The sequence below is a fragment of the Malania oleifera genome, chromosome 3 (assembly GCF_029873635.1).
Source record: "Malania oleifera isolate guangnan ecotype guangnan chromosome 3, ASM2987363v1, whole genome shotgun sequence".
NCBI lineage: Eukaryota > Viridiplantae > Streptophyta > Magnoliopsida > Santalales > Ximeniaceae > Malania > Malania oleifera.
The window spans coordinates 50,070,122-50,096,745 of record NC_080419.1 but is presented as its reverse complement, the minus strand read 5'-3'; the positions used below and the strand labels follow the sequence as shown (position 1 = coordinate 50,096,745).

General features: G+C 36.9%; 1 protein-coding gene across 2 annotated transcripts in view; it reads right to left on the bottom strand.

Moving 5' to 3' along the window:
• LOC131150611 (uncharacterized) overlaps nucleotides 1–26,624 on the bottom strand; it is an 84,021-nt gene that overhangs the window by 42,832 nt on the left and 14,565 nt on the right. For both annotated transcript variants that reach the window (XM_058101437.1, XM_058101438.1), the window contains exons 5-6: nucleotides 22,657–22,736; nucleotides 22,371–22,431 (exon numbers count right to left, since the gene is read on the bottom strand). In XM_058101437.1, coding sequence (XP_057957420.1) covers nucleotides 22,371–22,431; nucleotides 22,657–22,736 — 141 coding nt within the window. The remainder of the gene's footprint in view (nucleotides 1–22,370; nucleotides 22,432–22,656; nucleotides 22,737–26,624) is intronic.

Below are 26,624 nucleotides of genomic sequence, written 5' to 3'. Positions count from 1 at the left end.
GTATGCTTTCTATCAGTATTCCTAATGTGGGGGCATTGATGGCAATCTTTCGTGTTTCTCAATATCCATTTTAATTAATAAAGTTATTTCTTTTTGGTGTGCTAATTGCGAGTTCAACAAATGATGTCCACCAAGCATAAAGATCACATTTTCAACCATCATTTCCACTCCAGTTTCACACATTACCATGGCACAAATAAGAAAAAGATTCTAAAAAATGAGCAGTTGAACTTTGGGATGAAGAACAACGTTTGCTCAACTATGCACATACAATTTATAAAATCCCTTTCATGTCCCAATTTGAGCCTACATATGTATTTGCAAATCCTGGGCAAGGATCACCCCCACTTGGGAGCAAACATGTTGGTTTTCTTACCATTCGAAAATAGGGGCTTCACTAAGCCCCAATTTGTAAAAAGAAAGATGATTTGCTACAGAAATCACAACAAATTAGGTGCAAGAGACCACTTATCATCATTGAGCAAACTTTGATGTACCATGGCTCTAAGTTGTGACCAATGATAGGTGCCCATCAATTTGCACAACCAGCTTTTCCAACAAATATCCAACACATTAGAGTCACCAATCACTAGCCCTTGGAGCCTTGCTTATATAGCCAATTTCTTTTTATAACCCTAACTCTCCATGTTACCTAGGTATGGGGCCCCAGCTATGTTATCTCAATATTTAGCAAAAATTCAAAAAGAAAAAAAGCAGTTCAAAGGAAAGATTCAACCTGAACTAACATGACTTGATCACAAAGTGGGTACGTGGACAGCTTGTTGGCTTTAGACCAAAAATTTGGTCGAAGTAAATAAAACTCATTAGTTACTAGGGGCAGGGACATCATGGGAGTTCTTAAGCCTAAATTTATTTCTTTTTTCCCTAAAACCATAACTTGGCCTTCGTTTTTTTCGTGTCATTAAAACCAATTTGAAGCCCAAAGTGGATGCCTGAGATTGTCTTTATCACAAGAAGATTAATCAAACAATCAAGTTTAGGATTTCAGATGCAGAATGCTTGCAGCACAAGATGATACATCAACAATGTACTTGAGCACTTAATCCATAGTGGGAAATTCATAGGCATGATCTATTCCAACCACTGTTGAAAGCCAAATCAAATCAAGGTAGTCAGAAAAAAGGAAAAATAGAAAAAGGAAAAAAGAAAAGAAATAGAAAAAGAACAAAAGAGAAAGAAAAAGAAAGAAGAGAAAGGAGCAAAGTTGAAGACCAGTAAAGCTGGCTCAGCAACATCCTGAATCTCATCCAATGATGATGGTTAGTAGCTGACACATTTGAACAAATAGGACGAGTGTCCTATGAGCTGAATTTAAAAATTAAAATTTTGATAATGCAGCTCAGGTCCGGGTAAGTCCATTGCACGTTAGACTATTCATTAGGTTGTCATAGCCAACATAGGTTTGATAATGCAAATTGATCACTAGGAAATGACATCACATTTTGTTTCCGCTCAATTTAAAATTAAAAAAAAAACAAAACAAAACATTTTTGTTTGAGAAAATTAAAAACTCAATAAAAAGCGGAAGGCAATCACACGATCAAGGCTTGCAAACTCCACCAAAAGAACAAGGAGACTTCGAGCCACATAGTTTTCCAGTTGACTAACTGAAGGGGTTGTAAATGCGTGTAGATTAAGTAATCAATTTCTTTAGAGGATGAGCTTGGTCATCTAGCCAAGTCAGGTTTAAGATAACAAAGTTGGTCAAATTGAGGGTTTCAACAATTGTGAAAAGATTTGAGAGGAATCAGATGAGTAGAGTTTAGATTGCATACTCACTCTATGCATCATGCATTCATACCATATAAAATAATCTGATTTGATAAAGGATTTTGTGAAACAATCACGTTTTCACTTTTCCCATCCTAACTCAATTTCTTTCCCATAAACTGGCATAGTTTACATCCCCACTAGGGATGTATAGGGTTTTGATCCCAAATCCAATATGGTTTCTCACTATTGGTTTGTCTACTTTTGGAGGTACGGAGTTGTGATTCCCAAATCCAAAGTAGTTTTTTTCTCACAAACTATGTTGGTTTGTCCACTATTGGAGGTACGGGGCTTAGATTCCCAAATCCAAGGTACTTTTTCCATAAATTGCCATGGTTTACAACCCCCACTTTGGAGGTATAGGGGTTGTGATCCCAAATCCAAAGAACCACGCTGGTTTGTCGACCTTTGGAGGTATGGGGCTATAATTCCAAAATCCAACATAGTTTTTCTTACAAACCATGTTGGATTGTCTACTTTTGGAGGTATGGAGGCTAAGCAAGGTCTTAAATTTCGATTTCGACTCATATTTCGAAGCTCCAAAAGTAAGGAAATTTCGACGGGAATTTTGATTTCGATGTCAATTTCGATTTCAATTTGAAAAAATAATGGAAACTAGTAGCAAAGCATGGAATTCTTTGTGACACTTTAGAAATGGTTGACAAACATAATAATATAAGTTTTAAGACTAATATATTACAAATTAAATACATCTATGTTTTGTATGAGGTGCAAAAATTGTAAAATAGTATGCGTATCCAACATGTTTGTAAGATATTGTACATTAAACATATTCAATTAATGCAAATGAAATTCATAAATCAATTAAATATTATTAATTATACAAATATTGATAATTTAGACATGAATGGTTACATAAAATATTACTATAAGTTTATTTTTTCATATAATTTCAAAAGCGCTTGTGATAACCTTTTGTTTCAATAAAAATAAATTAAAAGAGAAATTTCACTTCACTATTGAATCTCTCGTTTGAATTTCAACAAAATTTCATTGCATAGTTAAAATTTCAACAAATTTCGCTAAAATTTCAAGGTTTCGATAAATTTCGGATGATTCGCTGAGATTTCGACGGAAATTATGCAAGATAGAAATCGACTGCCATTTCGATTTAGAGGGTGATGAAAATTGGAAATTTTGACGAAAATTTCGACAATTTCGTGGAAATTTAAGACCATGAGGCTAAGATAACCATATCCAAGGTAGTTCCTCCATAGACTAGCATGGTTTACACCCCTACTTTAGAGGCATGAGGTTGTGATCCCAAGTTCATAGTGGTTTCTCATAGACAATGTTGGTTGGTCTAGTTTTGGAGGTATGTGGTTGTGATTCTCAAATCCAAAGTAGTTTTTCTCACAAACTATGTTGGTATGTCTACTTTTGGAGGTATGGAGCCAAAATTCCCAAATCCAAGGTAGTTTTTCCATAAATTGGCATGGCTTAAACCCCCACTTTGGAGGTATTTGGCTATGATACCAAATCCAAAGTGGTTTCTCACAAACCATGTTGGTTTGTCCACTTTTGGAGGTATGGGGTTGTGATTCCCAAATCCAAAGTAGTTTTTCTCACAAACCGTGTTGGTTTGTCTAATTTTAAAGGCATGGGGCTGAGATTCCAAATCCGACGAAGTTTTTTGTAAACCAAAATGGTTTATGCCCCCACTTTAGAGGTATGGGAGATGTGATCCCAAATCCAAACTGGTCTCTCAAAAAATCGCTTTGGTTTGTCTACTTTTGGAAGTATGAGGCTGCGACTCCCGAATCCAAACTAGTTTTTCTCACAAACCGTGTTGGTTTGTCTACTTTTGGAGGTATGGGGCTGAGATCATTTTTTTCTCACAAACTGTGTTGCTTTGTTTGTTTTTGGAGGTACAGGGTTGAGATTCCCATCCACGACAGTTTTTTCTATAAATTGGCATGGTTTACACCCTACTTTAGAGGAATGTGGTCGAGCTCCCAAATCTAAAGTAGCTTTCTAATTATATTATTTCACATCTCACTTTGGAGGTATGGGGCTGAGAACCCAAATCCAAAGTAATTGCTTTTCCTACAAATTGTGTTAGTTTCTCTACTAATGGCATGGTAATTTGTTGCCTAGGTCATTAGCAGTTTTCTCTTTTGTAGACCAAGTCGGCCCACAACCAACCAATGACACAGTGGTTGCAGCCCATGCCAAGGGCAGTTTATCCCACCTTTACTCTTGCCATTGTGGTTTGGTTCCCTTGACAAGGGTCTCTATCTTATTTTACCTTCCTAAAAGAAAATTTGAAATAAAAAAAAAAAAACATTAAAAAAATGCATGTGCGCCTATCTGTTGTTGTCTCCTTGCTAGTTTGTGCTTCATAAGGCCCCAATCCAAAACTGGTGTCATATTCTTTAAATTCATTACTATAGAATGTTAAAAAGAGGCCTCCTAACATCCTATAGTAACAAACATATAAAGAAAAGCAGTTGCTAACACTCAATTTTGTTCGAGGTCAATTTTATTAAATCTGGAAATTCTCAATTAATTAAGCAAATAATGCACAATAAATCACTAGAAAGCAATTAATTGAGGGTTCTCCATCTGTCTCTATACCCTTGCTAGCATATGCCAAGTGAGATAGGGTAGGCTTCAATATTGTATTTTTAACAATTACATCACCTTTTTCTTACAATAATGGAATATCCCAAGCCTAGTTAGGGGTTTTATATTGAAAACAAGGTAAAACTTGTGCCCAAACACCCTCATAGGACAAAGAAGGAAACCCCTGGAACTACAAGGATTCTTAGAAAAAGAAACATTATGCCAACACCCTAGCTTCCTTCATTTTATAAAAACGAAGCTAGGCACACTAAAAAGAGGGGGGGGGGGGGAGCAGACACGTTGAAAGAGAATGCACATGTTCAAGAAGAGAGGAAGTTCACATTAGGAAGGAGGTTAAAAGGATGGATGAGAGCATATGTTCAAGGATTAGAAGAGGTTCAACAGTTTATGGTTTCATAGGTTTTCATAGCATTCTTGGTATTCTTATTAGTTCTTAGGGAAGGTTGCAAGGTATGATCTTTTTCTCCATCATCGGTTGAGTTTCATTTTTTAGACGGCCAATACCAGAGCATGCATCATGTAAACCTTCATCTAGTTTGCATTCCATGAAAAAACCTAACTTTATAGTGTAGATATGAAGAGTATTTCTTCTATGGGTTCTGGTTTTTTTTTTTTTTTGGGTTATTCTATTCCCCTTTGGTCTAACTGTTTTTCTCTATCTTGTATTAGTTTTGAATCTCAAGAACAAAAGGGGGTAGATAGTGGAAGGGTTAAGAAAGATGGTGAAGAGCAAGAAGGTTGAGATGGCTGAAACGAAGAGGAGGGTATCAAATCTGGTTATGGGTGTTTTGGCCACATTTGTTTTGGTAATTAAGATAGTAGTGGAAGAGTTGCAAGCGGTTGTTGATGTGCATAGAGAAGAGCTAACGAGAGCGGCAACCATGGTGGTTAACTGTTATAGGAAAGAAAAGAGGCAATGTGATTTATCTTGCTATATCTGGCAAGTCATCTGACCAAAGCGACGGCTAGTGCGTCGGCAACGTCGATGAGCAAGCGGCTACGTAAGGCCATGGTTGCTAACAATAGGCGAGGTGTTAGGGTGTGACAATGTAATGGGGAAAAGGGGGAGTGAGATACTGCTATAATTGTATTCTTCAAGGATTTGGAATGAATATATGATTATCTATGTTATCGTTTGTATGATTATTCTCTTGTTGTTGAATAATACAAATAGTCCCTTTTATTGTGGTGTTTTGTTGCCTTAGATTGTGATGTCTCTGATTGTTATAGTCTTATTCGGTGTATAAGAATGGATTGCTCGTATGATATCCTATTGTTCCTTGGTTCTCTTGAGTATTGAGACTCACCAGGTGCTCGTGATTGCAGGCTTAAACGTGTGAGACTTGGTTGACTTGTCGAGGGAGAGCCCTCAACGAGTGCCACACGGCCCTTACTTGAGTCCCATTTTGGGGGTCCGTGATAGTTGGTATCAGAGCACAGTGTGTGCGAGCACATTGCGTGGGAATATGAGAAATAAGTCAGGAAGAGTGAAGCGCATTGAGGCGCTTGAGACAAAACTTGTAACCCTGGGGACAACGTGTGGTGACCTCCAAGGGTTGATGGCAACATTGATAAAAGATAAAGGCGTGCCAACAGAGCTTGAGGCCGCCGAAGAAAACCCTAGAGAAAATCTCTATGGGGTATCAAAAGTCGTAGAGAGACTTGAGGAACTTGAAAAATTCATTCCAAGTGTGAAATCCCTGGAGAAACGGCCAAGAGAGCTTGAGGCCTTCCAGAAGAGTATTGAGCAGTTGGAAGCCTTCGAGAGCAGGCTACAACATATTGAGGGCATATTGCCATCTCTTTCGTCCCAACGGGGAGAGCCAATAGAGCTTGAGGCTTCCTTACGGGAGCTAACTGATAATCTTGATTTTCTTGCAGAAGATGTTAAAGTGTCCATTACTGCTTTGAAGGAAGATTTGAAGGAAATGGGCAATGTTCAAAGTGCGGTGGTCCAAGTCCAAAGGGATTTACAAGAGATCACTACGAAAGTGAATGTAGTGGCACAGTTAGCCCGATGGCCAGTTGCAAATCCAAATGAGAGTTCTCGATGGAAGGTACCGGAACCTAAAAGTTTTGGGGGTACACGAGATGCAAAGGAGCAGGACAATTTCTTCTTTGATATGGAACACTACTTCACGTGCTCTCAAGTAGATTTAGAAGTGGACCGGGTCAATATGGCAACGGTATATCTGGTTGGGGATGCAAAATTGTGGTGGAGAACTAAATGGAATGATATTCAGCACAATAGATGTGTCATTAACACATGGGAGGGGTTGAAACAGGCTTTGAAGACCCAATTCTGTCCAGAAAATGTGGAGTATATAGCAAAGTGCAAAGTAATGGAATTGCAATAGACGGGCTCATTACGGAGTTATGTAAGGGAATGCCAAGCCTTGATGTTGGACATTGTAGACATGACTGAATCGAATAAACTGATTCATTTTCTTTGGGGTTTGAAGACATGGCCAAGAAATGAAATACGTCGGCAAGGTGCTGGTGATCTCTCTTCTGCCCTCGCTGCTGCTGAACGGTTGGATGACTTTTCAGATAATTCTAAGAAGCGAAATTTCCCTACATCCGCCAATAATGATTCTCGTCCCAGTAAAGTGTATAAGCCCACAAATGGGGGAAGGGATGGGGAGACAAATAGTTCTTGGAAAGATAAAAGAGCGCCCATGAATGGGGAGTGGAGGGGCGGACGAACGGGGGGTGGAGAGCGTCAAGTGCAAATCTCATGTTTTCTTTGCATGGGTCCGCATCGAGTGGCAGAGTGCCCTGAACGTAAGGCTTCGAATGCTATAAAGGCCCTTCGAGGGGAAACTGAAACCCTAAAAACTGCCCCAGAAGAACAGCAGAATTGGCAGCATTGAAAATCATCAGTCATCTATCAACTAGTAGGGTGGCGCTACCTTTGAAGAATCTTATCAAGGAACATTTAAGTACAGACCAGCAGGTGCAGTCACTAAGCAAACTAATAGAAGAAGGGAAGACAGGAAAATTCTAAGCAGAAGATGGATTTATAATGACTAAAGGCAGGAGAGTCTATGTGCCCAAAGCTGGAAACTTGAGGAAAACCTTACTGAAAGAGTGTCATGATACGTTGTGGGCTGGTCATCCAGGATGGCAAAGAACTCATGCTTTGATTACACAGGGGTACTGTTGGGCGAATATGCAAGATGATGTGATGAGTTATACCAAAACGTGCTTGATCTGTCAACAAGACAAGGTAGAAAGAAAGAAGACCTCAGGTTTATTGGAGCCATTGCTAGTTCCTGCCAGGCAATGGGAGAGTGTCTCTTTGGATTTCATTTCCTCGTTGCCAAAAGTAGAGGAGTTTGACACAATTTTGGTGTTGATTGACCGGTTCTAAAAGTATGCAACTTTTGTACCAGTCTTGAAGCCGTGTTCAGCAGAGAAGACAGCTCCGTTATTCTTCAAGCATGTGGTGAAATATTGGGGTGTTCCATAAAGCTTAATTAATGATAGGGATGTTAGATTCACGGGGGGATTTTGGGGTGAACTCTTTCGCTTGATGGGTTCAAACCTTAATCTTTCCATGAGCTATCACCTATAGACAGATGGTCAAAAAGAGCATTTTAATGAGATGCTGGAAGAATACTTGCGACATTTTGTTCAATCAATCAGAAGAATTGGGTTACTTTACTAGACACGACACTATTCTGTTTTTAATTCTATGAAATCTTCTGCGACTAAAAGATTGTTACGTCGTTACGAAGGTCCAATCAAAGTAATCAAAAAGGTGGGACATGCATCTTATCAGCTTGAGCACCCCGAGTGGATGAAAAGCCAGAGACGTCCAGTCCATTCCGTGTTTCATGTAAGCAATTTAAAGCCATAACACATAGATGAAGCAGATCCGCACCGACAAAAATTAAGGAGATCAACAATTTCCAGAAGGCAGCCTGTCACCAAAGAAATCTAGGAGATCATTGCAGACAGAGTTGTCAATCTAGAAGGTCGTCAACAACAACAATTTCTGGTTCAGTGGTTAGGACTGGGGGAAGAAGAGAATAGTTGGGAAACAGCAGACAACCTTCAGCATGCCATACAAAAGATTGAAGATTTCAGAAATTCATAGTCAACGACATCTACATCGACATCAAAAGAGTGAGAAGGCCTTCTACAGCACATCGACGAGGACGTCGATAAAATGAGTGGGGGAGGATGTTAGGGTGGGACAATGTAATGGGGAAAAGGGGGAGTGAGATACTGCTATAATTGTATTCTTCAGGGATTTGGAATGAATATATGATTATCTATGTTATCGTTTGTATGATTATTCTCTTGTTGTTGAATAATACAAATAGTCCCTTTTATTGTGGTGTTTTGTTGCCTTGGATTGTGATGTCTCTGATTGTTATAGTCTTATTCGGTGTATAAGAATGGATTGCTCGTGTGATATCCTATTGTTCCTTGGTTCTCTTGAGTATTGAGACTCACCAGGTGCTCGTGATTGCAGGCTTGAACGTGTGAGACTTGGCTGACTTGTCGAGGGAGAGCCCTCAACGAGTGCCACACGGCCCTTACTTGAGTCCCATTTTGGGGGTCCGTGACACGAGGCCTATAGAAGCCACAACAAGTGCGGCATCATAGGAGGGAAGGAAACACTAGCCTACGTGCTAAGGAAGTCGACGCATGAAAAGAGGACACACAAAAATCAAGAAAATAAATTCTTTTTTTAATTTTGGGACCTATATTTGAGTAATAACTTTATTTAATGTTGTTATTATTATTTGAGAATTTTTATTTATTATTATTATTATTATTATTATTATTATTATTATTATTATTATTATTATTATTATATATGTATATATATATATATATAAAAGTAGCCAATCTTGAAGGTCATAATTTATAGCATTGCTTTTATTGGAGTCAAGTTTACTTAGTTATTAATGGTAGTAGAATTTTATTCTTTATTTTATATTTTCAATTTTTGGTTTTAAAAATTATTAAAATTCTCATAAAAATGCAAAAAATTGAAGATAAATTCCTAAACAATTCTAAAACTTTTTATAAGGTTCCTAGAGTTTCTTGAAAATTGGGTTAAATAAGAAAAGAAAAAAAAATGGAAACAAGTAAACAACCAAGATGCCTCCTTTATGAAAGAATGTTGACTCTCGATTTCTTTTGACTTATCAAATTTGGTATCTTTAAATTTACGAAAAGTCATTTCATTGGAATATCTCGGTAACATTCCTTTAGCACATCATATGAGATTTCACATCCTTGGATTTTTTAGGAAATAAGGAGGTTGTCTTTTCTTGACAATAAAAAATATCATGTTGCCTTTCTCATTGTTATTTAATGTGGTATGCTCTTATATCTTGTATGCTCATGTTGATATCTCCATAAGTATATGCTTGTGCATATGTGTTGGATATTAACCCTAAAACTCTAAAATCAATCCCACGACAAGCCTCAAGGTTATTTCTTGTGCATGCCTTCGAGAATCTTGGGGTGAGGGTGGTTTATGTCTTGTGTCGGGCCCCTCAATATTTAATGAATAACTATCACACCAAAAACATCAGCATGTGTGATCTCGAGGTGAGGGTAGTTTCTGTCTTTTGTGAGGTTGTCTAATATTTAAAAGGCCGATAAATATTTCAAAGGAAAGAACCAAAGTTTTGTCGAACTAAATTCAGACATAATCTTGGGCTAATTAAAAAAACATTCGTAGGACGAATGTGTAGGAGGCGCTAGCACCTTCCCCTGGTATAACCATACTCCCAAACCTGACTCTACAAAAACCTTGACTATCAGTTGCCTAGACCCTTGGAGTAGCTAGTTGACCAACCCATCAATAGCAATTAATTGGGTGTTGTAACCTCACTTAGGATAAAATAGGTTAGTGGCAACTCCCCTGATTTGTTTTATGCCATATCTCATCCCCATTACATACTTTTCATTTCGAGTAACCATCCGAGTCGAGGCGGCTCAGAGATTCACCCCGAAAGGTGGTGGCCTCCAAAACATTGTAATAGCTTTAGGACTTGGGATGAAATGAGACATGGTACAAATGCCCCAGTCTTTACTAAATAATCTACCTAGATCCTAATTCCATTCTAGAGATGAAACATGTTGCACTTGAAAAATCATCAAATTACACATAGTCGAAGGCCTATGCACAAAAAAACTATACAAATCAACATCCCTGTGGAGAAAAAGGAGCCCTTTGTCCGAAAATGCTAGGCTCCTAAGCACAAGGCGTATACTCCAAGGCTCTTTCCTAGGATAGGGATTTCTATGGTTGAGTATATGGGGTTAAGCTCTAAACCCTAATAATCACAAACTCGAGTTTGTCTCTATTGTCAACATAAGGCTAGCAAAGACCTCATCCTCGCCCATTACAAGATTTATGTGGATAAGGTACATTTTAGGTGGAATGTTTCATGCACCCATTAGGAGACTTGTGCCTCTTAAAGCCTAACAACTACTGCATTCCGAACTAAATCTAAGGAAGGCATAGCCCAGGTATAGAGCTAATTAGGTGTGTACAAGAAAAAGGCTTAAGAAACCCAAAATCCCTCAACTTACAAGCAAACAAAGAATTACAAACACAAGGTTTAAGTGTACAAGCAACGAGTACACATACCAAGTGTTATTAAAAAGAATCGTCAAGTCTTGCTTGGTTAAACTTAAGGTAATCAAAGGCTAAGTCTTGACTTGACTCTCTATTAATCTCCAAACCACCTTGGCTTGGATGACGAACTCAAAATGAAAAGTATAAAATTGGGAATGAGATATAGGTCAAAACAAATCAACAGAATCACCACTAACCTATTTTATCCTTGTTAGAGCACCACTTTTCCTAAAAGCTTAAGTTGTTAGGTTGTGGGCAACAATGTATATCAAGCTTTAACACACCCCCACACGTGCACTCTAATAGCACGTGGAGAGATAAACACGTGATAAGTAACACCCATACAAGGAATACATAAATTTTTCAACACCAAACAATAAATGTGGACAATGAGACTAGAACCCAAGACCTCTTGGTAAACAGCTATGATACCATCTTAGAGCACCACTTCACCTAAAAGCTTAAGTTGTTAGGTTGTGGGGCAACAAAGTATATCAAGCTCTAACAATCCTAGATGAGATTAAAGCATCTAATTAATTACTGATAATCGATTGGAGGGTTTAAGGAATCTATAGTCAAAGTCTACAAAACCAAAGTCAAGTTCAAGAGTACGGTTATGCGATGGAAAGGTGCTAGCGCCCCCTAAGCACCCACCTTGCAAGTGGTACCAAAGATTACCTTTGAACTTAATCCAACAAAACTTTGGTTCTTTCCTATAAAATATTTACCCACCTTTTAAATATTTGATAGCCCCACACAAGACAGAAATTGCCTTCCTCTCGAGATTCACAAAAGCATGAACAAGACACAACTTTCGGATCCATCATCAAATTGATTTTATACTTCTATTTTTGGTGTGATAATTACACATTCAATAAATATTGGGTGGCTCCGCACAAGACATGAACACCCCTGACCTCAAGATCCTCGAAGGCAAGACAAGACATAACCTTGAGGTTCATCGTCAAATTGGTTTTAGTGTTTTACGGTTAATCTCCAAAACACATATACAAGCATACACTCATGGAGATATCAACATGATCATACAAGATAAAAGAGCATACCACATCAAGTAACCATGAGAAAGGCAACATGATATTTACAAATGAGCTATATCATAGAAAAAAAAAACCACCTTATTTCCTAAAAAATCCAAGCATATGAAATCTCATGTCATTTTCTAAAGGAATGTTACCAAGATATTCCAATGAAAGGACCTTCTAAATCTAAGGATACCAAATTTGATAAGTCAAAAGAAACAAAAAGTCAATATTCAAATAATAGTAAAAACATTAATTAAAATAATTACTCAAATGCAGGTCCCAAAAAAAATATTCACTGATTTTTTGTATATTTTTTGAGATTTTTCATGAATTAAATCAATTTTTAACTAATTAATAAAGAAAAAAGAAAATAACAAAGAAAAAGAAAAAAAAAAATAGACCAGTTGCCCAGCTGTACCGGTCAGCCAGTTCAATTTTTAAACATGTACATGCACACATGTGAGGCACCCCAGCCCCTCTTTCCATGCGTCATCTTCCTGCTTAGCATGCAGGCTAGGGTTTCCTTCCCTACTGCAATGCTGTGCCTGCAGCAGCCTCATTCAGGCCTCGCTGGTTGCCGGTGACCATGCCCCACCGCTGCCGCTTGCTCCCCAATGTTGCCAACACACCAGTCATCGCTTTGTTTAGACAGCTTACCATAAATAGCAAGATAAATCCTGCTGCCTCTTTTCCTTGCTATAATAATAAACCACCATGGCTTCCACTCTTGTTAGCTCTCCTCCATGCATAGCCACGGCTGCGAGCAAATCTTCCACCACTATCTTCATCACCAAAACAATGCTGCCAGAACACCCATAACCAGAGTAAATACCCTCCACCATTTATTTCGACCATCTCAACCTTCTTGCTCTTCACCATTGTTCTCAACCCTTCAACTATCTACATCATTTGTGCTTTTGATTCGAAACCAATAGAATACATCAGAAGAAAAGTAAAAATTTAAAATATATATATATAATAGAATAACCAACAAAAGCAAGAGCACATATAAGAAATATTATGCATAGCTACACTATAAGGTTAGGCCTTTTCCATTGAATGCAAACAAGATGAAGGTATACGTGATGCATGCTCTAAAATTGACCATATAAAAAATACTAAACAAATGAAGGCAAAAAGATCATACCTTGCAATTAGAGCTAAAAAGAATACAAAGTATGGCAAGAAGTCCGAAAGAAAACCATTAACTATTGACCCTTTCCCAATCCTTGAAAGTATGCTCTCTCAACCTCTCTACCTCCTTCCCATGAACTCCCTCTGTTCTTGAACCCGAGTGTTCTTTCAACGTGTACAACCCCCCCCCCCAACTTACTTTCCTTTCTATAATTAAAGGAAGCTAGGGTGTTGCCCTAATGGTTCTCTTTCCAAGGACACCCTAGTAGTACAAGGGGTTTCCTTCCCTAGTCCTACAAGGGTGTTTGGGCACAAGTTTCACCTTCTTTTTAATGGAAAATCTTTAACTAGGCTGGGGATATTTTACTATTTCAAGAAAAAGGTGATTTAAACCTTAAAAATACAACATTGAAGCCCTAACTTCGCCCAAACTTGGTATATGCTAGCAAGGTTCTAGAGAGAGATGGAGAACCCTCAATTAATTGTTTTCTAGTTATTTGTTGTCCATTATTTGCCCAATTAATTGAGGAATTCCCAAATCTTAATAAAATTGACCTAGGGCAAAATTGGATGTCCAGATGCCTTATATTGATCTCTTAAGTGACTTTTAGATTCTAATTTTATGGTTTCATTTGTTTGAATTTATACCTAACTTTGTTGTTAATTTACAAATCTACATGTTAATTTGAAGTTGAGAATTTTCTACCCGTTTTGATCTCTTTCAAACATTTTCCAGACCAAGTGTTAGCAATTAGACATCCAAAAGCAGTCAGTTACACTCATGCAACACAATCAATTTTAAGCACAACCAGTAAAAACTAATAAATTAACCAACCCTTGTTCAACTCGTACTCCAGAATCACCAAATAATTATGGATCTACATAAGGAATCATGGGACCATGCATTTGCATGATTATTTTGAGATTTTCCCTAGATATAAACATGCATGCACATGTATGTATGTATGTATATATGTATGTATGTATGTCTGTATGCATGCATGCAAAGCAAACGGCATTAAAAAACACCTAAAGTACATCAAGTGGAAAAGTCAAAAACCACAAGTTAGCGCAAAATTAAACCAATTAGATTTTGTTGTGTGCACACATGTACAGACAATCATATTATTTGTGTCCATTTGTACATGTTCCCCCAAACATGCTCCCAGCATAAAAAAAAAATATTCCCATGGAATGACACTCCCAAGAATCCCATTCTTCGGAATTTATGTTGAAAGATTCCAATAGAATTCCCATTGCAGTTTGGTTCAACCTAGGAATCCTAGTAGGTTTTTATGTCAATTAACATTTTTAGTTGCCATTTTAATAATTTTCTAATTAAAAATTAAATAAAATGTTAATTAAAACTTCATAATTAATATCATTCATTAACATTTTATATGAAGCCCATCTAATTCCTTTCTGGTTATGCTGATACGCTATCGCGATTACTCTCGTCGTTGCCTCCCCTTGCCGACCCCTTCCCTTAGTTTCACGATGATGGAGGATACTCCTTTGCAACCTAACTTGACCCCAAGAACTTCTCGACCTTCCCTCCACACCTCTTTTTCCCCCTGCCCCTCACTCTCATTCCTGGTCAAAAACCCTAAACTCTCCCTCTTCTCTTCAACCCACCCCTTTCTTCTTGCTTCTTCTTCTCTCGCTCCCTACCATTGTGGGGGACTTCCCTCACCCTGCTGCCTTCATCCATGGCAGACATGAAGTGATCAATGAGGATGGGAAGACGTCTAGGCTTCGAAAAGAGTCGCCCCTTCAACCTCTTCATGGTTTAATAGAATAACGAACAAGGATAAGACCCTATCGTCACTCCTAAAATCGATAAAGCATGATATGTCCCTCACCCTTCCAAAGACCAACAGCGGTAATTGGAGACATTTTACCCAAAGACTTAAATTTCGATTTCGACTCAAATTTCAAAGCTCCAAAAGTATGGAAATTTCGATTTTGATTTCAATTTAAAAAAATAACAGAAACTAGTAATAAAGCATGGAATTCTTTGTGAAACTTTAGAAATGGTTAACAAACATAATAATATAAGTTCTAAAACTAATATATTAAAAATTAAATACATCTATGTTTTGTATGAGGTGGAAAAGTTGTAAAATAGTATGTGTATCAAACATGTTTGTAAGGTACATTAAACATATTCAGTTAATGTAAATGAAATTCATAAATCATTTAAATATTATTTATTATACAAATATTGATAATTTAGACATGCATGGTGAAATAAAATATTACTATAAGTTTATTTTTCATATAATTTCAAAAGCACTTGTTATAACCTTTTGTTTCAATAAAATAAATTAAAAGAAAATTTTCACTTCACTTTTGAATCTCTCGTTTGAATTTCGACAAAATTTCATTGCATAGTTAAAATTTTGACAAATTTCGCTAAAATTTCGAGGTTTCGATAAATTTCGGATGATTCGTTGAGATTTTGACGGAAATTATGCAAGACAGAAATCGACTGCCATTTCGATTTCGAAGGTGACAAAAATTGGAAATTTTGACGGAAATTTCGACAATTTCGTGGAAATTTAAGACCATGATTTTACCTTCCTAGAGGGATTTGGCTCGAAGGAGTGGCATAAAATCTCTGTTGCGGTAGTTGAGTTTGGCCGACGATTATTCCCACGTTTTTGGAAGCCCTAGGCCCAAACGCAACTCCGACCCTTGTCTCCCTACTCAAACATGGAATTAAATAAGACTTAAGCCCCTCCTAAATCTCCTTTAACCTCAATGAAGCCTGCAGTAGTTGATTTTTGCACTCACTGCACTTCCCTCACTGTGGTGAACCCCTACAACTTGTCCCAACAAGTGACTAGCCACAAGGAATCAATGGAATGGGGAAGTTGACTAGAGCCAAGCAATCTTTTGCAAGTGTTGTTGAGAAGAAGAGTCTCAATCAAACCCAAACTTTTCTTCTGCTTCATCAAAATTGGAGCATACTTATAGGTGAACAGAGGTAATTTGTTTGAGGGGGATCTTCCGTCTGGCCTCCAAGCCCTTGAACCTTTTTCATCAAATCAACCAAATGCTACCAGCCTTTCAAGTCCTTCAAATTCCATGAACGTCCAACCATGTCAGTCGAGAAGGCATCCAACTTCTAGAACACCCCTTTAAAAGACCCCCCCCTTCCCTTTTTCTAGTTGTGGCTTCTAATGATGTTGAGGAGGAATCGAATTCAAGGCCCCCTAATACACAGGTTGTTGATAATGATCTAACCCTAATTCCAGCCCCCCCCCCCCCCACAATCCACCATGAGCATGATCTTAAATTTCCACAAAATCGAAATTTCCGGTTTCTATGACCCTCAAAATCGAAATGGCAATTGATTTCCATCTTGCATAATTTCCATCAAAATCTCAACGAATCATTCGAAATTTATCGAAATCTCGAAATTTGAGCAAACATTGTCCAAATTTGAACTATGCAACGAAATCTCCTCGATATTCAAATGAGAGAATTAGGAATGAAGTGATATTTCTTTCTTAAATTATTTTATTTATTTTTATCAAAACAAATGATTAGTACAAGTTCTTTTGAAATTATATGAAAAAATAAACCTACAACAACATTTTATTTAACCATTTATATCTAAATTATCATCATTTGTATAACAAATAATATTTAAATGATTTATGAATTTCATTATTAACTGATTCACTAAATATGTTTAATGCACATTATCTTACAAATATGTTTGATGCACATATTATATTACAACTTCTCCACCTCATACACAGCATAGATGTATTTACTTGTAACATATTAGTCCAAAAACTTACATTATTATGTCCATTTATCATTTCCAAAGCTTCATAAAAGAATTCCATGCTTTACTATTTTTTCCATTATTTTTCCATATCGAAATCTAAATTGACATCGAAATCAAAATTTCCATCAAAATTTTCGTACTTTTGAAGCTTCGAAATTTGAGTCGAAATCAAAATTTAAGACCTTGACTTTACAAATCAGTCCCAGTCCTACTGATGTGTAGAACAGCCCCAACTGTGAAGCATTTAATGGAATAGACCAGGATAGCACACATTTTATGGAGCAGTTCTCCAATTGGGTGTTACGGAAGGTGAAAATGATCAGCAAAGCCATCGGTGTGTCTTTCGATGGCTTTGAAAACAAGGCTATGAAATTGTTTGAAGGGAAAATAGGAGACAAAATTTAAATCTAAAAAAAAAAACTTTGGGCAGCAACAAGAAACTGGACACAAACAGGGAGTTAAAAAACCTGAAATGTTCTATAAATTATGATAAATTGGGATGATGCACAAATATGGTGCAGGCAAGTAGTTGCGGGGGCTGCATTGCTAATCATGTTAAAGAAACTCATCTCCGTGTATGTAAGGGGACTAAAAGATAATCCAAAAGGAATCTAATCAGATTCATTCTTAAGGAGTGGAGAGGTGACATTGTCTACTTACAGGAAACCAGAAGTGGAAACTATGGATCAACTTTTAGTTGGAGATCTCTGGGGCTAGGAGACTTGTGGTTAGGTCTTCCTTTGTGTTGTGGGAAACGGAGAAGGCATTCTTGTTTTGTGGAGTCTTAATGTTGTGGACATTTTGGATCATTCCATCAACTCCTACTCTATCTCGTGCTTGTCCAAAAACCTAGATGACAATTTTCTATGGTTTCTCGCCAGGGTTCATGGCCTAGGTGAAAAACCTCATACACACCTCTTATGCACTGAGCTCTTGGAGATTAAAAGTCGATGGAAAGTGCCATGGGTTATTGGCATGGTCTTAAATTTCCAAGAAATTGACGAAATTTCCGTCGAAATTTCCAATTTCCGTCACCCTCGAAATCGAAACGGCAATCAATTTCTGTCTTGCATAATTTTCGTCAAAATCTCAACGAATCATCCGACATTTATCGAAACCTCTAAATTTTAGCAAAATTTGTCAAAATTTTAACTATGCAATGAAATTTCGTCGAAATTCAAACGAGAGATTCAAAAGTGAAGTGAAATTTCTCTTTTAATTTATTTTATTGAAACAAAAGGTTATCACAAGTGCTTTTGAAATTATATGCAAAAATAAACTTATAGTAATATTTTATTTCACCATTCATGTCTAAAGTATCAATATTTGTATAATAAATAATATTTAAATGATTTATGAATTTCATTTACATTAACTGAATATGTTTAATGTACATTATCTGACAAACATGTTTGATACACATACTATTTTACAACTTTTCCACCTCATACAAAACATAGATGTATTTAATTTGTAATATATTAGTCTTAAAACTTATATTATTATGTATGTTAACCATTTCTAAAGTTTCACAAAGAATTTCATGTTTTACTACTATTTTCCATTATTTTTTCAAATCGAAATCAAAATTTTTGTCGAAATTTCCGTACTTTTGGAGCTTCAAAATTTGAGTCGAAATCGAAATTTAAGACCTTGGTTATTGGAGTAGATTTCAACATGGTGATGTACCCATGAAAGAAGTGGAGGCAAAGTGGAGAACAGTTGCATGACAGGGTTTTGGACTTCACCAATGTGAATGCCCTCCTTGATCTTCCATTCATGGGCAAAACTTTCACTTGGTCCAACACTAGAGAGTCCTCTTCCTTCTCGAGATTTGATAGATTCCTTATTTCGGTGAATTAGGATACACATTTCCCCAAAGCCACTTGGGTACTCCTTTCCAAGACCACATCGGACCACTTCCCTATTCTTATCAAGCACGGGAGGAGTCAAATCGAGGACAACCCCTTTCCGCTATGAGAACATGTGGTTAAAGAACAGTGGCTTCAAGGGCCTCATTAAGTTATGGTGGTCCACGCTTCAGACTAAAGAGAAAGCTAGCTTTGTGCTGGCATCAAATTGAAGGGATTGAAAGAAAAGCTCAAGATGTGGAACAAAAGTACCTTAGGAAATATTCAAGCAAAAAAGACCACTATTATGAATGACATCAAGTAGAAGCTAAGACAAGGGCACAATACCAATGAAAGGGCTAAAAGAGTACTTTTGAAAAAGGAATTGATCGAGATTATTAGCCTTGAAGAGATCTCCTAAAGGCAGAAATCTAAAGCCTTACAGATCAAGGAGGGATATCAGAACACTATATTTTTCCACCAGACAGCAAATGTTCACTGCAGACTGAACACCATTTCCAACATTGAAATCGGGGAGAACATCTTGGCAAAGGAAGAGGAAATCAAAAGGGGCATCCGCAATATCTATAGAGCCCTTTACTCTGAATCTTAAAGTTGCAGACCTACAGTGGATGGTATCAATTTTAAATCTCTCGGTCCCTCCACCACAAAGTGGCTTGAGAAACCTTTTTAGGAAGTAGAAATTCTCCAAGGCATCAAAGAATGCAATGGAGACAAAGCGCCACACCAGCACTCTCCAAAACCAATTTTTCTCAGAAGATAGAGAAGAAAGTTCTCGTTGACGTGATCATAGGCTTTCTCCATGTCAAGTTTGCATGCTTTTCCTTTCCCTCCACTAAGTATCCACCACTTCGTTAGCTATGAGGGCTGCAACCATGATCTGTCTTCCAGCCACAAAGGCGTATTGACATTGCCCGATGACTTCCGGTATGGTTCTTTTGATCCTTGTAGCAAGGACTTTGGCAAGGCTCTTATAAATACTTCCAACCAAGCTGATTGGATGAAAGTCCTTTATATTAAGTTATTAACGGCAATAGATTTCTTCAGAATTAGAGTAAGGAAAGATGCATTGGTGCTGCTCACAAATCTACTAATCTAAAGAATTCTTCAAAGGTGTTGATAAATTCCTGCTTGAGCGCACCCCAATTTGCTGATGCAGAATCAATTGAGCGCATCCTCCTTCATTGCCCATGAACCAAGAATCTTTGGAATATGAATATGAATTTGATCGGACAATGGCAGGCTATTGCCAGCTCTATGGGAGGGGAGCACTGGGGCTGGAGAGGGATTCGGGAAACAGTGAAGAAGAGAAAGGCTTTGTCTCTCATTCATCTTGCCATTTTCTAGATCATTTTGAAAGAGAGGAACAGGATAGGGTTTAAAAGCTCAACCTCAGCACTCCAAATCAGCAAAGAGCAATGGTTTACTGTGGTTACCAGTGGGCATAGTGGGATTGTTGTGAATAATTATAGTGTAATTCTTGATTTTTGTGACACCCTTCAGGGTGGTTGGGTTTCTGTACTCCGGGCTGGCATCCCCTTGATGCACTTTCAATAAATTTCCTATATTAATAAAAACAAACATTTCATAAATATTTCTAACTAAAATAATTAATATTTGTCCTAATTTAAAAAAAAAAATTTGTATTTTATTAATAATTTATTATTTTAAATGCAATAATAGAGTGTGATTTTATTATATTGTAGCGCATTATTGTCCAAATCCAAAATAGTGAAGGCAATTTGGTCCAAAAAGTGTAATTCCCATGAAAATTACTCATGGGTGGAGGTTGGAATAGGATGCCCACGTTTCAAGGGAATCTTTTCATTCCCAAGAAGTGAACATGCCCTCCACATCCAGTTCCCATGCTGAAAAAACATACATGAGAATGAGATGCCATGGGCATCACATTCCTGGAATCTTGAAAGATGTCATGAACCAAGCATCCCTTATGTTTGAAAAGAGTTGATACCTCTCAGTTTATTATTGAGCCTTAAAAGACATACAATATCAATGCATGTGTTGCTATTCATAATTATTAGCAATCTATTAAATAGCACTTTAATTTATAAATATGGTTTTGTGTGAATGGATGATATGTATCCATTCAAGGTGCCCATTTCCCCTGATGAAATGAGGTGCAGACAATAGATATAAGCTTGACAATTAGCTAGGCTTGGACATATAAAAGGCCCAGCCACCTGATTATTTTTAAGGTTGGGCTTCAGGGCAGAGTTTAAATTTTTTTTTTTTTTTTAAATCCCTGCTCAGCATGACCTAAATATATTTACAACATATAAATTATATACTATTTTAATCATAATATGCATATGAATGTTTTTCTAACCCTAAACACCAGACTTCAAGATTCTTTTGCATCTACTTTGAAGAGCCTCTTTATGCGTAAGACAAAATCTCTTGAATTGTTCCAATTTTTTTATTATTGTTATTTTACCAGTAGAATCCCCAAGGCCTAAATAGAATTTGATCCCTTCCCCCTACCCCTTTCTTCTCTCTGCTTGTTGAAATTGTTGTTGACTTGCAGCTCTCTCCCAGCTCCTTTGCAAGTAGCAAGCAACACTGAACCAAAGATCTGACAAAAAGCCCAAGCAAGGCATCAACACCACCATTCAGAACCATTGCCTGTGATTTAACAGATAGAAGCCACAACTACTGTTCTGTTATTTTCTATATTTGCAGTGTTTTTCCAAGATTGAGCCACTGTTAGATTTTAAGAACCTCGCCTGCAAAATTTAACTGATAAGATAACCCTTGCCTGCTAAATTTAACATTTGTATTCTAAGTTCTCAATGTTATGATCTTTTACTGTAACCCTCGTCTGCAGCTCTATAGCTGTGGACCTAGACTTGCCCAGTTCTGTTTTGGACTATGCAGCAGTGCCAATGATTAGCCTAGGCCAGGCTTAGACCAAAGGATCTTTTGTTAATTTTAGGCTGAACCCAAACAAGGCCAGCCAGCAAAATCCTCAGGTCTAGGGGAGAGTCCCAAATCCCCATCCCCTTATGTGGATAAGACATAAGATTTGGTGATAAAGTGATTTTCCTTTGCTATGATAGAAGCAGGCAGAGGCAGAACTAGTCACATCCTGCCCCTTGCCATTCCTATCCATGTAACAAATCATGCTCTATCATACTTTGATAAAGCCCCCACAAATTTTCCCACCAAAGTGAATTTTGGCAGAATTCTCATGCAAATCTGAAATTCAATTTCCCATTGTTTAAAAATAACTGCAACAGAAGAAGACCCCATCAATTCCAAGGAACAACAAGACAATTTTTTGAATCAAACAATCATCAGCACAGAAATCATTTAAAACAATATATACAAAGATAATGCTCAAAAGTCGGTGTTCACAACATTCCCCACTAAATATATCAATCCCAAAATCAGTATCTATATCCTGAAGTCTTGATTTCTTCAAAGCTGAAAAAATTACCATAAGGATGCAAAATCATTGTATAACAGAACATGCAAGTCAGGAAAATTCAGACCTTTTCTCTTTCCCTTTCCAGTTTCCTGTCTTCTTCCTCTTTCTTCTTTCGAGCTCTCTCCCTAAAAGGATTTCAAAATATCAGAATGCATGAGACAGAACACAACAAGTAAGGTGATTAAAAAACATCAAAATATGGAGTTATGGACAATTTAATTAAAAAAAAATATTAAAATAAATAAGAACTTTCACAAATAAATTTTAAAAAACATCATCGCTCTCCAGCTACGTTAGACAAGCCACGTCTCTCTTTGATAGCATATGAAGATTCATCAAGCACAGCGCACCTCAGTTCTTGTGCCTTAATCTTGATTTCTTCCGGTGTAAGTGAAGGCTTAAGAGCCTCGACTTGGGTGCTAGCAGCAACCTGACAACATTCAAGCAGGTGAGAAAGTTGAATAATACCGAAATAATCAGTCTTTCAAAGAACTAAAGAAATTTCGAAGGACGAAAAAAAAAAAGGAACCAGGATGGAGATCATGAAATTAAAACATCACAATGGGTGAGAATTCTGCACATAATAGAAGTCACATGGTATGCTGAAAAAAAAGATCCACGGAGCATCCACCGTACTATAAAGCATAATATTAAACACAAGGAGAACCTTTCGCTGACTTTTGGGTTTAGTTGGGATATTGTTTGTATTGGGATTATTTTTGTTAGAATGGGCATTGAAAGATATTTTGATAATCTTGGAGATTAATCTAGTTCACCAATAGGGTTGGCAGCTCACTTGACTTATTATAACTGATGAAAAGGTACTTTGGAAACCCTTGAAGATCAATACAGTCTTCTATAAGGGTTAGAAATCCATGAATTACAATTTTTATTTTCCCGGGATTTAGTTGAGTTTCATTTTGAACTTTGAAAGTCTGGTTTTCCAAATATACATCATTTTCTGATGTTTCTAATTATCTATGACAGCTTGGACAACTACGCTCTCACTAATCTCATCCACAACATCCATAAAAGAAAAGTAATACTTGGAATCTCTGGATGGAACATCTAATGCATCAATAGACTTGCAAAATACAGCACCTTGACTACAAGTCTACAATAAATAAGGACAATAAGTATATGCTTTCTTGTGGAGCTGACCAACCATCATAGGTAATGGTAACTCTCCTATCCTACTACATGGCTCCAATTTTAAATCCAAGCTTTCGACTTTATTAATTCCTCATCAAGACAAACATTTGAGACTTCTTAAGAAGTAACTGCTTGACTCCTTTCGTGAGCTCTATAGCAGCATTTAGCACGTTTGGTAACCAAAGAGAATCAACTACATTGCCATAAATATGGCTGCTAATTAATAAGAAAAACGCTGCACATCCAAATCTTTCCTTCAACCCCTCCATTCTAGGTGGTTTGGCACTTTTACTTCTATAAAGTTCAATATAAATAGCGCCCCCCCCCCCCCTCCCGGGGCGCCCTTCCCCTCCCCCCCACCTTTATTTTTTTTTACAGCAAAGAAACATAGCCCTTAACCTGGCTTCATAACTTTCAATACTAACCCAGTGTAACCACTTCCAATATCAACCTTACAAGAAATGCCCGACGATCCCCACCAGATCTTCTTATCATGGCCTTTGCTTGCATCAGCATTAGTACCCCTGCATCATAATGATGCCCACTTGCAACTCCAAATCTTTATACTATGACCATTCCCTAAGTTCCCTTAAACTCTCTCTTGTTGAAATAGCTATCTCATGGTCTCCATTTTCCTCACTACAATGAATCCCATTCCCAATATTCATCCTGTAAAGATTACCAAAATATTCTATCAACTCCTCAGGTGTTTGTTGCCTCTCTCTTCCCTGCTCTCATTTTTCATCTGTTTGGGAAGTTTATTCGTCCAAACACTAGGACAGCTCAACACTCCCACTTGTTTGCAAGCAAAGTGCCACTTTAATAGTGTAATATCTCCCCTAATTATTTTCACCCAATATACTCACTAGGTGCATCTTCCCAATTCCTTAATTTGCGGTTGGGAGGCATCCTCTAGGTTATATTTATTATTTAAGGCAGCAAACATAAGAGAAGAAGAGCTCTACATATAAATGTGTGTGTGTATCACTATTGAACATTTACTAATCAAATCATTCATCATTATTCAACTTTCATAAGTTTTATGATTGATGGAACACTCACATAATATTTACACCAAATAATTAGTTGTATTCATATTGCCTTTCACATAAATTAAGAACATAAATACATATAAAAACAGAAAAATAGAAATTTCATTTTAGAAAAATATCAGAAGTTATAACTTATAACTAGGTGATATGAAATCAAGAAAAGACCTAGATTATAAATAGCTAATAAAAATTATAACACAGTAACATAGAATCAAGGAGAAAAATAAATTAAAAAACAGAAAAATATTGGCTTGGATATATAATTGCAGATTTGTAATTCAAAAGTGCTACGTTAATAGCTTAATTGTATAGTGCAGATCTAGATTATAAATAGCATTTATTTTTCAAAAAAAATAAAACACATACTTAAGAAGCAAAAAAAAAAAAAAGTAGAAAAACTTTCATAAAATATTTATAAATATATATAATAAGGAAAATACAAATTTTACTCATCTTATCTGTTGACCCATGTTTTACTAGCTCAATTAAGCCAAAAACACACAACAAAAAGCTTTCAAAAGAGCATACAAACACTTCCCATTTCTTCAGGACAAAAACCTGATCTTACAAACTCGCGTCAAAGATGAAATCCAACCTTCAAAGATTATCTAGGTTAAAAAAATCTTTTTTCAAAACATATCAAGTAGAAAACAGAGCCAAGAAAAAATAGCACTATCTGCCAATCAGTTCATCTTTCGAAGCTTCAATCTACTCAAATCTTGATTTTTCAAGCTTTCGTCTTCTTTTTAATGCAAAATTCTTGTTGAACCAGATTAGAAATCATGCTTCTAACCTTCAAAAGAAAGAAATCAGAGAAGAAATGAGAAAAGAAAGGTCTTGAAGATTTTCACAGCCGATTGGTTAACTGGGCTCACATGGAGTCCTTCACTGTTTCATCAAAAAAATAATAAATAGTAGTACATATATATCACCCAATACATTGTCAATTTTATTGCAAACAATATATTGCCCAGAATCATACTCATTGTTCAGTGATAGCATTATGCATCACACAACTTAGCCAATTCAAGCTTAATTTATGTACCATGTATACAGGCAAGAAAAAGCAAGACAAAAATATATATCACTCCGACAAATCCGCCCCTCAAGATCCATCGCCCACTATATATTTGACAAAAGGAAATAATAAAGAACAAATCCATGAAACGAACTTCTGAGTAGTCCCATGAGTAACCCTAGAACAATATTAATATCCCACTTATTCTCCAGCAAATCCAATTTACTTTTACTCATGGTATGCCAAAGAGATCTAATTTCATGGGAAAGTACCAAAACCACTTCCACAAGAGAAATGGTCCTTGACACCAAATTACCAATACACAAACCCTTTCACCCTTAGACCCTCAAAAACATCCCACTCACTAGATGATCCTTTTATTCACCCATACTAGACCAAAGAAAGTTCCTTACCACTTTCTCAAACTGAGCAGGCCCACAACCAGGAATCCTAATTGAAGATAAAACATAAAATAAAATCAGGGAATAAAGGAATAAAATGCTTCAGTTAAAGTGACACAGAGCACTCAAGAGAGAGAGAGTGAGAGAGAGAGTTCCCTTACAACCATCAATGCATTTAGAAACCTTAGCAACAGGATCCCAAAAAGAAACCACAAAACAAATATTACCACAAAAATGAACCACAAAATAAGTCAAAGTCCAATACAAGACATTACAGCCCACTAAGAAATGAAAATCAAAATCATCAAACAAGAAAAAGACTGTATTGCCCACAAACTGTAAATGGGATACAACAACATTATCCCTACCTACAGCAAGACCATCACCAAACCGACTAGTAACAGCCCAATCAACCAACTACTCAACACATCTTCCACAAGAATAAAGCGAAAAGGAGGTAATGGATCACCCTACCATGCCCCTAGAAGCAAAAAGCCAAGCCTTAGGCTCCTCATTAATGAGGAGAGTAACAAAATAGTAGAAGACAATCAGCCCCTAATCCATCTCATTAATGAGGAGAGTAACAAAATAGTAGAAAACAATCAACCCCTAATCCATCTTCTCCACCTAGAACGGAAATCTTTCCTATCTAAAACTTCTAGGTTTCTTACTTGGCTAGTAAGTTCCTAAGAATT